General features: G+C 39.8%; 1 protein-coding gene across 1 annotated transcript in view; it reads right to left on the minus strand.

Annotated features, from left to right (window-relative positions):
- Positions 1 to 11,287, minus strand: part of TMEM132E (transmembrane protein 132E) — an 861,007-nt gene extending 849,720 nt beyond the window's left edge. The window contains exons 1-2 of the mRNA XM_073558935.1: positions 11,247 to 11,287; positions 9,702 to 10,763 (exon numbers count right to left, since the gene is read on the minus strand). Of these exons, the coding sequence (XP_073415036.1) occupies positions 9,702 to 9,813 (112 nt within the window). The 5' untranslated portion in view covers positions 9,814 to 10,763; positions 11,247 to 11,287. The remainder of the gene's footprint in view (positions 1 to 9,701; positions 10,764 to 11,246) is intronic.
- Between the last annotated feature and the right edge of the window lie 2,358 nt (positions 11,288 to 13,645).

Consider the following 13,645-nt stretch of genomic DNA (forward strand, 5'->3'; position numbering starts at 1 on the left):
TTATTTAAGTAGCTAAAGTAGCTAAAGCATCACCGATGCTATGTGTGATACTTACCTCCGACCAGCTCCCCCGCTGTCTGTTGTTGATCGCACGAGATCGCGCAGCTCCATTTCTCGCCGGCCGCTTCCTTCTGGGCTTCCTGCTGGCGCCGACGAGCGACGCGTGGATGCGGACGGGAGGACGTCTTCATCGCCTCGTCTGAAAGGTAAGTAATGACTGCTGTATTGCTGCTGCATTGCTGTGAGATCTGCCTGTGTGGCAGCTCACTAGCAACCTTTTAGCGATGCACCAGCCATCCTGACCGGGTCGTATCATTGTCGGGATCGCTGGTGCATCGCTAAATGTAAAGGGGCCTTTAGTCAGCCAGCCAGCCAACCCCTTTCACATACAGAACTGGTCTAAAGGTCCATACACAAAAGGGAGACCAAAGTGGAAGGGGAGCTACCAGACCCTGGAATTAGAACAGGAATGCAACTTTTTATTTTATTCAATTATTCTGATTTTGAAACACATCAAAACACCTTTTCTCAAAATTACCCTATTAGTCCCCATCCATCTTCAGTTACAGCCCACAATAAAACTAAAGCATATATGTAAAAAAAAAGTTGTCAGGCATGTGAAGAAATATTGTAAAGGCTGGAAATGCTTTAATGGGCACAAAATGGCTGCTGCTTGGTACACTGTTAGAATGGTAAGACAGTTCAATGCACTTACCCACTTACAGTACATCTATCTCCAACCTCTTCTTGTTCATGTAAAGCCAGAGCTGGCAATCAAGTCAGAGGAGTGAAGCGAATTAGATGGAAAACACGTAGATGGTAAGGCACACTGAACTGTTTGGCCACGCCAACGATGCATGAGTACAACTGTACTTGAACAGATTACTCATAAATGACTGTCTTGAGTTTGTAAGTGGATAAAACAGCAAAGTGCTTATGAAAGCATATAATTTCACAATTTATCCTTTAGTAAAAATACTATCAGATCTGAGACTCGGATGCATTTTTAATCTTATAGTGTACAGTTCATTGCCAAGGTTACTGACCACCTTGCAGTCCTAGCCTGAACAGTTACAGAGGTAAGTAGCAAGCGGCATAAGTAGGGTTCCATGCTTTACAGCCTGATTGTGACGCTCTGAAGCTGACTGGATTGCTGGATCTGATGAGACTCAGTCCTCCTGTGATTCTGCCATGCTGTCAAGGCAAAGCTACATCTGCTAACAGCCTGGGAAAGAGCATAGTTTGGACTGATGGCATAAAGATACAGTACCACTGCAGAAAAAAATAAAAATTGCAAAAAGATATATTCAGTTACAAGTCACGGTGAAGGCAAATTTTGTGTTTACGACCCTCAGTTGATGGATAAACGCCACAAGGTCATTAAAATGAATTCTACTTATACCCTGATTTCACGTGACCTGCTCATTGCCAGATGAAGAAGTGAAAACTGAAAGGATCGCACACTTGCACGCACTTACAAATTGAATTTCATTACGCTGTCTATAGTGATAAAGAGTTATCAATTACTTTATTTTTGGTTTGTATTTTCTAGAAAGCAGCAGTTAATATTTTAATGCAAGAACATATTTCTTCCTTGCTACAAAATTTCTGATTATGGACAGCAAATAGGAAAAAAAAAATAGAAAAAAAAAGGGGCTTGGGGCATGAAATTGAGCTTTGACATTGAAAAATTGTTTATAAACGAGGCAGAGCCTTACACAGCATAATCTCATTTTCCAATGAGATACGCTATGCAAGGCGAGGTTACAAATGAGACAAAAAAATAAGAACATTGGTTTTCCGTACACTTTGGCAAACTCTAAATAATTCTTATACAATGTCGGAGGGTAACAGCACTGGTGGGTGTCATGCGTCCACGTCTATGCCTGTAAACTTCTCAAGTACAGCATCATGGAATCAATGGTGCTAAGGGAGATTTATTGTTGAGGGATTTTTTGTTAATAAACAGTTAACCCTTCTGTGGCTGAAAAAATAATAAGCTATATGTGCATGTCAAAACAGGCATATTGATGCTAAATCTAATAATTGCAGTCATACCGTATCTACAGGGTGGGTAAAAAAACAGAACACAAAACTCAGTTTCCTTTAGATGGTTTGTACTGTAACTCATTTACCAAAAGTGTCTTACAGTCAAACTGTTTTCATTGTCCACAGCTATCAGAACTCAGATTTCATTTCAACATGTAAAAAAATAAATTGAGGTCCATCATATCCTTTCCTGCCGGTCTAGCGATACAGCAGAGGGCAGTAATTTTGTATGCTATGGTGTCCAACACGGAGTTAAAGAATTGTGGTAGTGGAGGTGTATGTACACAGATACATTCAAAGAAACAGGACAATTACTGGCCCTTTCCAGCAATAAGAAGTAATATTGAGGTTGATGTTATAAAAGAAAATTATATATAGACAACTTCATAATCAGACATCTATCATTTCGGTAGGCATCCAGGAGAGAATTGTGGAAAACTCAAGGAAATTAACACAAAAAATTATCCCCAGCAGAACTACATACCTTACAAAAGCTATACCAAGTGTTAGTTGTGCAAGAGTGAAAGAATGGGAATAAACTGAAAAGTGTGGTGTATCACAGTTTCCTACTGAATATTATGGTCAGCAGCCATATGGATATTCAGCATCTGAAGTAAGACTTTCTTCTGTTATTTTGTATAAACCACAGAAGAAAACAAGGTTCTTTTTTCATGGCCCATCTAGTACTATATTTTTTAACTATATCCTGCATATTATAGGTGTTTGGCTTTCCATTTTTAAACACAACTGAATACATTTAAAAAAAAAAAAAAAGTTTGTAGCCGAATACAGAATTAGCCTAATATGGAAAAACTGAAGCACAATGTGTCAGACTTACACATGAAAATTGAGGCAGTATACTACAACACATGCCATTTGCCACATTTAATAAAGTTTTATGACCATACAAGGCACTTCTGAAAAGTGTCTAGAAAAGGGGCAGAGCTAGGCAGATTGTACCTGCTCAAAAAAAATGAAAACTGGCAACATACCAGCAAACTTGAAAATCAAATCCAGAAATAGGAGAAAATTATTCACCCCACCCTCCTATCACAAGAAACATGGTGGACAAGAGCTCTTGGAAGAGTCAATCCCACACAGAAGGTTCCAAGGTGATAGGGGATGCAGCACATGTGAATAGATAAAATCAATGTTTAATTCGAAAATTGTTAAAAACATCTTCATCAGTGTATATTCCATATAAGGTTTAGGCAAAAGATTTAAGGCATGGGGGTTATTACATTTTTTGAACTTTTAAACTTCCTTTTTCTTAGTCATAACTAGTTCTATTGCTAGCTATGATTAAGAACTAGGGAGTTTAAAGGATTGAAAGGCTTAATAATCCCCATGTCTAGACCTTTTGCCTAGTCTTACAGTTAAAGACAATTGCAAAATAAACAATTGCAAGAATGATTAAACACATCTTCATCAGTGTATATTCCATACACTGATGAAGAGGTTTTAAAAAAAATTTTGCACCAAATTGAAAATGTCTTTTTTTTTCAGTTAAATTATTATGCTTTGTTAACATGACGTTCCTTTAACAAATCTAAACAGTGAACAGATAATTAAAAAGAGTATTAGATCTGTACTTATGTACTGTAAGGGATACAATGTAATTCAATGAATGACTGATGTCCCTTAATGCAATGCATGCATATATACTCGTAAGTAAATGAATAACTGCGTGCTCTAATGAAATAATATGATAAATGGGAACTGAAATGAACCACTGATGAAAATATTGCTCTCCAACTGGTTATGCGACGTAAATGCTGTGCCAAGGGTTGTAAATATTGGCTCATTTTGATGAAAGACTACATAATATTAAGAATTCATAAGGGCTATGAGAAAAGAACCCTTCACCCAAATAAAAAAAAATGTTAACCAAATTTTGAAATCCATTTTTCACGGTATTTGTGGACTGCAATTCCCAGACTGATCGCACATTTCCTGACCAGAACTAAAAACCTCAGATATAAATGGGACTGTTAGTTCAAGTCTGAAAACTCGTGAACAATCTGGACATTGTGATCCATATTCGGGTAGTGAAACACAGAAGATTGAATTCAGCCTAATACCAATCAAAAATTTCCATGTTAAGTCTGTAGTAAGTAGTTGTATAAAACACTGCATTTTGATGACATAACTTGATGATTACACAAGAGCAAATGATTATACAAAAGGGGCTTCTCACCCCATTGTGCAGCAGCAGTCACTATAGATGGCTGGACCCAAACAGTAAAGTTCGGGGTCGATACCACTCTCCTACTGTGTGGGCACTGACTCCGAACACAGACTTCTCCAGGAAGTCTGTGTTACTGTTCGGGTTTGGCAGCCCGAAAATTGGGTGTTTTCTATCTGTGGCTCTGATCGGCAGTAAGATTATTACCACTGGTCAGAGTACTGCAGCTTCAAAACTGTCATATGTCTCAGGGTGCAGCACTGAGCTCAGCAAGTCCACCACAGATTACCGTATTTTTTTAACAGGGCACAAGGGCTTCAATGGATGCCTCTCCATTACTATCTTGAGGGCTTGATGTCAGTGGCCATAAGACAGCCGACATCAACGCCACAAATATCCCCACAGGGCAAGTGGAAAGAGCCAGGAAAAGTGCCAGAACTGATGCATCTAATAGAAATACCTTTTCTGGGGCGGCTGTGGGGCCATTATCCATGGACCTTTACCAACCTCAGAATACCAACCCCCAACTGTCTGCTTTAGCTTGGCTGGTTGCCAAAAATGAGTGGGGACACCATGCCATTTATTTATTTAAATATATAAAAAAGACTTGGGTATCCCTCTATTCTTTATAACCAGCCATGATAAAACTGACAGCTGAGGATTGCAGCCTGCAGCTATCACTTTTGCTATGCTTGTTAACAAAAACAGAGGGGAACCAGAGCCACTTTTTTTGTAATTTACTAATAGCGCAGGTGCTGGCTGAAGAATACTCCCATCAGTTGCAACCTGCTCTTGCTGTTATCAGCGACAGTAGGTGTAGTTATCAGCAACAGTAGTCAGCAGTATCCTCATCAGCCAACGCCTGTGACCAAAGGTAATCTTTTTACCTCCGGTCACAGCTGCTGGATCAAGCTGTCATTTGACAGTGTGGAAGCTGCAGAGCTCTGACTGGCAGTAATGATCTTACCGCTGATCAGAGCCTGTGTTTGCTGTTTGGCAAACAACTAAACATTCATGTTAATGGGGTCCAGGTTCTGGTACCCAAAGTAAACTTTTTAAACTATTCGGTCGAACCGAACATCCATGCGTTCACCCATCACTGGCAGTCACACATTGCTTCTATAGAAATTTCCTACCATTGAGCCAACCATCATTTGACCATTTAGTCCTGCTTTTAGAGGTTTTCTGCAGCTGCATTGCATAATACTCCATACTTTGCTTAAGATGCCACTTCAAATAAAAATGAAGATGTTACAGACTTTACAAGAAGTATGTGGGTGTTTATATCTTTGCGTTTATAAATTATGGAAAGGAAACATCAACTTCTGCAACAGTGAAGTCAGCTACTAATAATTAAATTATATTGAAAGAAAAAAATTACTTCATTTCAGAGTTTCAGGACATGTACAAATGCATTCAGCCACTGACCTTGTCCTATTGCACAGAGCCTCTGCTGTCCCGATGTTCGATAGCCATGCTTTGTTATACAAGTCACACACCTCTAAAAGGGCCTTTCCCATTTTATTTTACCAAAAATATCTACTCATTTACTACCCTGTAAATGGATCCTATTGGTAGACAATCTCTGGGTGCTGGTGACTAGATGGGATTTGGTTATTTTCCAAGCCTCCTTCACACTTGCATTGTTTTTGGCCAGACAACCACTGTAAAGAGGAGTCATTTCATAACCATTATAGTCTATTATTGGGACAGCTTATGAATGAAAGCTAAATATTCATAAAAACTAAGTATCATACACATGGCCTTATTAATGTTTTGTCTCAATATTTAGTAGTATTGAATACTTTGGAACTCAGAATTTCATGGGGCCTTAATTTACCTCTGTATGACTTTAATTTTAATAGAGGCACATTCAAAAAATACAGTGCCATATGGAGGCACAATAAAGAACCATAACAAATACCTACTGCTCAAGAGTAGCAAGAAACTATAAGGACTACATGTCCGGCCGTACAGATTCCTTTATCATGGCTCTCTAATGCTCTCAATATGTTGTAGAAACACGGCAACCATAATCCCTAGTTTGTGTTCTGTGAATTTAGTTGAGACCTATATTTCCACCATTGAATGTATTCTATGTTAGGGTTTTCAAAGTTACTTAAAGAGTTTGTAATGTTATTGCCAGGGACAATGGGCACCTACCCTGTCCCTCGAGCTAGGGGAATCAAAGTCCATCTCTGTCCCCTAGATTACTCCAGATGGTGGAGACGCCAGGGTGTGGCATCTTAGAAGAGCTCCTATATTAACACTGATCTGTTCCCTCACTCACCCAGGGAAGTATGTTACAGATGTGTATAGGATAACACATAACGGACAGACAGGGGTAAACAGACAGGGATAAAAGATGACTACATTGATTCAAATACACTCACAAAGCAACTGAGTGGGAAATGGGAGCTGTAGTAGGGACAAACCAAATGGGAGAGGATAGGGAGGAAAACACAAACCAACTCCATGTAGAAATCTCCTGAACATCACTCCAAACATTTGCTACTAACACCAAATTTCTCTTTCAACTCCACACCAGGAAGTGGTAAAACACTCACTGGCAAGGAAGGAAGCCAGGAGGTGGGTTCTTAAACCTGCAGAGTGTAACAAACTTAGAATTGCTGATACAATAAAGACATATAACTCCAGGGGTCCAACTAAACAGTTTAAACAGCAACAAAGCAATGAAAGCCAGAACTGCTAATAGGACGGTGAAACCGTTCTAACTACCACAGGTGTATATGTCACCAGCCTCTATGATTGTCTGACTCCACGCTGTCCCAGTATCACCGTAACAGAGTTATTTCCAACATGTTAAGTTGTCCCCTTTTCATTGGATCCAGAACGCATCCCAAGATCCTAAGAATGGATCTCTTAGGCTCTTTCTTGAACAAAGCATAGGTGCGCATGATCAACCTCTGCTCAATTCATTGTCTATGGGACTGCTGGAAATAGCCAAGCACTGCACTAATAAATAGCTGTTTTGTGTTTCTGCTTTTTATGTCTTTGTAACTAGGGAAACTATTAAGATATGTTATAACTCTATTTATTGTTACAGAATATAAAGAAAAAATGTGGATAGAAATGTATACAAGAAAATATGAATAGAAACATATACAATGTAATATTTTATATGTAAGCAAAGGATCTGAGCAAGGAAACAGTTCCTGCATGCTCCCTATTGACAAAGGATATTATTGCAGAAGAGGAAAAGCTGATCCTTTAGTAAATAGGTTATAACGAGTTCAGGACTCTGGGCTTTTACTGCGAGGCACATTACATAATACTGCAAATATAAAAACATCTATTGAGCAAATACCAGAAATCAGAATATTTCTCTAAATTCATCCCCAACAAGCTCTAATAAAAAGATGTCTGACTTCTCCATCTACATACGGTAGTAATGCAAATTCTCCCATTAATTGTCTATCAGCTAATCACAAACATATCCAATGATTCTCCAATACAGATATATCTAGTATGTTTAATTATCTCAGGAAGGAATCAGGTTCCTAAAAAGGAGCAGGTTCCAGGTCTGTATCATCACTAGCACATACAGATATTTCCAACATTTTGGTATTACAGTCATCGTACCAGATATGCTGTTTGCATTAAATTAATGAGTGGTTGCTTCATACAACACACTCAATTTAGAGCATTAAGGTTCATGTAGTACTTCTGTTGCTTTTACAAATCAGAAAATAGTTTGAGACTATCGTTTTCATAGTCATATTCTATATAGTGTGACATATGACACTTCTAGACAACAGATCACTATACAACCGTCTATGACAAGCCTAGCATCGCTGGGATGAGTATGTGACATTACACAACACTACTTCTACCTTTCCAAATTAGATCTGCCGGTAATGTTCTTGTGACATGATGCACACTATACAGATATATTCTCAATGTACAACCAATGATTCAACATGGTACGAAGAGTGTGTAAAGAAATGCAGTAGTGATGGGAATACAGCACTGGGATGCTGATCCCTGCATAACACAGATGAACAATTGAAGCAAACTGTGGGAATGCAGCTGCTCATTCCAGCAATAGTAAAAGCATACTTATTCTGCGAACCCAGAGGACAAATCTTGCAGACTTGTTGGCCCTTCATTGCACTTTTAGTTTTATCAGCAAAAAAAAAGAAGTGATCATGTCTGTGCTTCTTATTACATACAGTAGAGACGCCTTTCCCTAGGGAGTCAATATTCTTCCTCGACATGCAAGTCTCTGATTTTTGTGTCGGGCAAGGACTACTATTACCATTTTAAGAAATCAATTCCAATTTCTAAGCAGCATGATGATATTCATACACAAATCAGTGTTTGGTCCGTCTAGACGCTAGAAAAATTCTCATTGCAACAGAATGACACACATCCGCATGTAAAAACCTAATAAATATATATACAGTATATATATAGAAATATGGAGCTGAAACAGTATTGACACTGTATTTGTTCAGAACTAGGCACTTAGGTCCACCTACCCTTAGTCTTCAATAGGACTAGTTATTGTTTGCAGACAATGCCATGCCCACTTGCCATTCTCTAGCCACATTCTGAGCAAGGTTATTATTGCTTTAGGGACATAAGTACAAATGGATCTTTATCTGTAAAAATGGATACATTTTATATTTCTGCATCCCTCCAACTGTTTGACCTACCCTTCCAGCTGTATGGCATTTTGCATTTCAATCATGCAACAAATGGACCTTGCAATCACATTAACTCTTTACTATTCCATTAGTATGCAATGCTACACATGCTCCGCTCCCTTAAACAACATTAGCAGGCAGTGGGGATGGGAACAGACAAAGCTCAATAGTGCACCAATCTCTACATTGAAACCCATCTACTGAATTTGTAAGGCACAGTTACATCTTTCACATGATGCCCCATGATGTTGCAATGCTTTCGGTAATCTATTAACTTTAAGGCATGGAAGAGTTTATCTGACACACCAAGAGAAATGTCATGTAGATGGCATCTCATAACCCACTTCAGTTCCTTTGCCATAATACGTTAGCTCCCTCCTATTACCAGAATCGCAAGCTTAAGAGAACATGTCTTAGTTGCTCATGTTTTAGCTGCTCATGTCCTAGCACACAACACTGAAGACCATCAGCTTCTCGAAAACATTGACCACAACCAGCAGCAAGACAGATTAGTGTAACAGCAGACACTCAGTGCCAGGGGATTCAGAAAACACAGTTCCTATTCGAAATGTACCATGATATATATTTTACCATATGATCTTTGCACTTCTACATAACCAGGGTAGCAAGGCAAGCATAGGCAGCATGTGCAATAATAATTGAAGAACTTTCTGCATTGACATTGAAGATGTCTACAATATTCTATCTTCTAGAAACATCTGATTTTCCTACCCTTTGCTTACAGTTCCATGCCATGCATATGCTTGTAAATTCTGGTACTGCTAGATGTCACTCACCCTTGGCAGTGATGAGAATCAGAAGGCAGCAGTAGATGAAACAGTTGTTATAGTGGCTCTGGTAGTGTGTGAAGCTCCACAACAGCCCTGGGCATCTTCTCCTGGCAGTCATAGTGAGGATCTGGCACCTTGGTCTAGGGAGCCACAAAAGCAGTGTCCAGCTCCACTGGCAAGCTCTCTTGTTGTAACTTGCTGCTTGCTTCTCTTTATATTTGGTAATTTTATCCGCTCATTGTTCATTAAGAGACATCAGCAGCCACCAGCTTCACATGGCATTGCCTCTAATTTAGTGTACAGCATAAGTCTTGGCCTTTTCCTTAATAAAAAAATAAGTCGGATCCTACCTTATCAATGCATAGCGCACTTTGTGTAATCACACCACTCCCCTACATGCTCCTCAGGGGCATGACAAAGGTGTGACTGTTTTTTCCCCACGTAAATGCTCAAGGAGTGGTGCTTCCTATTTCAGGTGTATCATCCAGGGTAACCAGAAAGGAGTCACCCTCCCAAAACCACGTTAAGCTGCCCTGTGCCTCTGGCAATGTTGTTTATGAAAAATCTGACTGTGAGGAACAAAGGGTTATGAAATTTGTACAAGAAGAATGCATATATTCCCTTAAAAGACTGGATCAGGAACCTTCAAAGATACACCAATCTTTTACTCCCACTGAGTACAAACTTGGTGGCCAGGGAAACAGGTAATGTTCAAAAGAAAGAACTATAATCCCAGTGACCCCATCCAGGCAAGACTCCCAATATCCATGTGATAGAGCTCCACTTGCTGGTCCTGAAGTGGCCAAATTTGTGTGAGTACTCCACCAATAACCTGCTGCCACTGGCTCCTGTAAAATCCTTCAGACTTGGGATGCCATCCTACTCCACACCTGCTGATGTCATGACCGCAGTGACACTCATTGGAATGGAGTCACTTGTAGATTATGGAAGGAAATCACAGCACTCCAAATATCATGCTACTTATTTCATTGCTGCAGCAGCATTTTAGAAATAATGTATTAATGCCACGACCATCACTTCGGTCCTGTCCAAATCCTTGGTAATGGCCTTAGGAAGAGAATAAAAAAGATTTGGTTGCAATACATATACAATATGTCAAGTAAATAGAAAAAAATATATATATTAATTTAAATATTGATACACGAGCACGAGCATTCTAGCCCAAATCATAAATGTATGGAGGAATATTCTAAAGAACATGTTAGCAGTGTAATTTATGATACTGCAGACTTATATCTCAAGGTAAAGCAAGTCTTAGAAAACATTGCTTGTTGCGGTGGAAAAGACAGAACAACAAGGGTTAAAAGCATATTATTAACGAAGACAATGCATGTGCTGGGTATGTACTCCTCGAAACACATGGTTAAATCGATGCAAGCTAAGTCTGGGGAAAAAGTATAGAGGCTAAATGAATAATCGGTGGAAAACAGGGGTAAGATTTGGTGCTGGAGTCCTAATGTAGCTCATGAATAATGTACGTAACCCTTTGTATTAGTAGAAGAATACACAGTAAGAAAGGACATTCCTTACCAAAGTTGCAGACAGTGTGATGAGCTGAGTGTGATGTGCTATGACTGACTGAAGGAACAGCTTTCTTATATACCCCTAGAGCTTGTCTAATAGGCTGACTGATCTACCGTATATATCAGCTTATTTGTGCACTGGTAAATATACTGGAGTAGAAGCTCTGGTCCCTATGTACTGAACTGGGCATGCACAGACCTAATGGACATGTGTCATGTTTTATTATTCATGTATCAAAATTGCTGTTTAAGTGAAAGATTGGAATGTAAAATTGTTTAACCCTGATTTCTTTTTTTTTAAATTTTTGTTTTAATATTTTATTCTCATACAGAGAAGTTGTTATGTCTAACATCATCTGTATACTGCAGGGATCAGCTACCTACGGTGCACCAAGTGTTATGAAACTGCAACTCTGAACATGTCCTGATAACATATTGTTGTGATTTGGGCAAGATCGTAGTGAGTGAGCTTTTTGAAGAAATTACAAGCAATCATGAGGAATATCTGTGTGTAAGGGGGTGAGATATAATGTCCTTCTTGCTTCCCTTCCTCTGATTGCCCTTCGATTGTTAATGTTTAAATATTGCTAATTGATAATATCTATGATAAATGCCTGTGGTACTGCTACATAGAAAATATGTATTATCGCTCATCTTTTATGGTATTGCCACTTGTATATATATATATATATGTACCATTCTGTAGAGAACTGTATTATATTGTCTTGTGTCCTTTTAATATAGTATTGTATAATATATGTGACCAATGTTCATGTACAGTTAGGGTAAGTCAGTGCATCCTTCTTGGGGGACATTAGAGGAGGGCACTTTAGTATATAGTTACTATAGATACGGGTATGTGTACTTCTGTTGTGGGCCACTAGGTGGGAGGCATACTAGTGGGGCCTTATAGGATCTTCTCTAGAGGGTTAATTGTAGAAGGGGTTGCCGGGTAGTAAGAGGGAAGCTTGTTGAGATGTTAGGTGAGACGGGACCAGGGTGCCTTAGGGTCCACATGGGCTATAGGCCCAGACAGCTTGGCAGCCACGCAACGTTCAAGCGCTGCAGCCCATGTTACCCACGGCCACTGTGTGACATAGCCATGGGCCAGTGCAGGGAAGGAAAGATGTGGCGACTTATCACCTGGGCTGATGCTTTTAGGGCACAAGTCGGTTGGACTGATGAGATGAAGGAAGTTGGAGCTTCAATGAGATCGGTACAGGTTGGCCGGATGCTTTACCAGAGGCAACCAATCCTGGTAACTGATGATTTCGAGTCTGACGTGAAGCAGGCAGAAGGAATGGTCGTCATGGCAAGGTTAAGCCAGGAAGGAACTGGGGAGCAGTCTCGGACGGTCTGGCCCGGGCGTGTACTGCACAGAAGTGACTGCCAGAAAGGGAAAGGTGAGGAAACCAGCAATTGTCATGATGTACCAACTGTGGAAGTAACGTGTGAAGTACTCAGTAAAGAAAGTGTTAAAGTTAACTTGGACTGTGTCTTCATTGCTGGGGGGGGTCGCCTGAAAGAGGGACCGGTGTCGCCTTGGAAGTGTCCAGAGGAATCTGAATCTGGAGATACGGGTATGCTGGAGAGAAGAATACAGTTTTCTGTAAGGGAAGGACTGGACATAGATATTGCGGTTATTCAGGTCACGACTACAGTCCTGTCCCTCCCTTACATTTGTTCTTTTTGGAAAAATAAGTCCATTATTGTCATGGTCAATCATTAAAAATGTCCAAAAGGAAATCACTCTCGTATTAATCACAGCACTTTAAGATAACACGGAACATCTTCTTGAGATGTAAGTCAAATCTCAAAGAAAAAAGCAAACTGTGAAGTGATGAAAAACAGATGCAACTTTGTTTATAAAGCATTTCTTATATAGCGCCATCATATTCAATAGCACTTTACAGACATCATCAGCTCTTACCCCATTGGGGCTCACAATCTATATTCCTTATCAGTATGTATTTGGAGTGTGGGAGGAATCGGAGGAAACCCATGCAAACATGGGGAGAACATGCAAACCCCTCGCAGATGTTATACTTGGTGGGATTTCAACTCAGGACCCCAGCGCTGCAAGGCTGCAGTGCTAACCACTGAGCCAACTTTATTGAATAACTATTTTTAAAAATATGCAAATTGCCTCTTCAGAGAAAAAGAGGACTTGAACTCTATAGCGCCATCTGTTGGTAGTAGTGATCCTTACAAGTCACAATCAACCCTTTAACGAGTCTTGTAATATGACTTAGGATAAAAGCCAAATCAGAATCTCAATTTGCAGACACGGTGTTTCGAGCTATTGGCTCTCATCAGTGCAAAGTATGAGAACTGATTTGGCAAGGTGAGAGGCTCTGGACTGAGGTCTAAGGCCGGGGTCACACTAACCGACGCAAAATACGGTCA

The sequence above is a fragment of the Dendrobates tinctorius genome, unplaced genomic scaffold (assembly GCF_039654945.1).
Source record: "Dendrobates tinctorius isolate UK_male_01 unplaced genomic scaffold, ASM3965494v1 ptg000263l, whole genome shotgun sequence".
In the NCBI taxonomy this organism is placed as follows: Eukaryota; Metazoa; Chordata; class Amphibia; order Anura; family Dendrobatidae; genus Dendrobates; species Dendrobates tinctorius.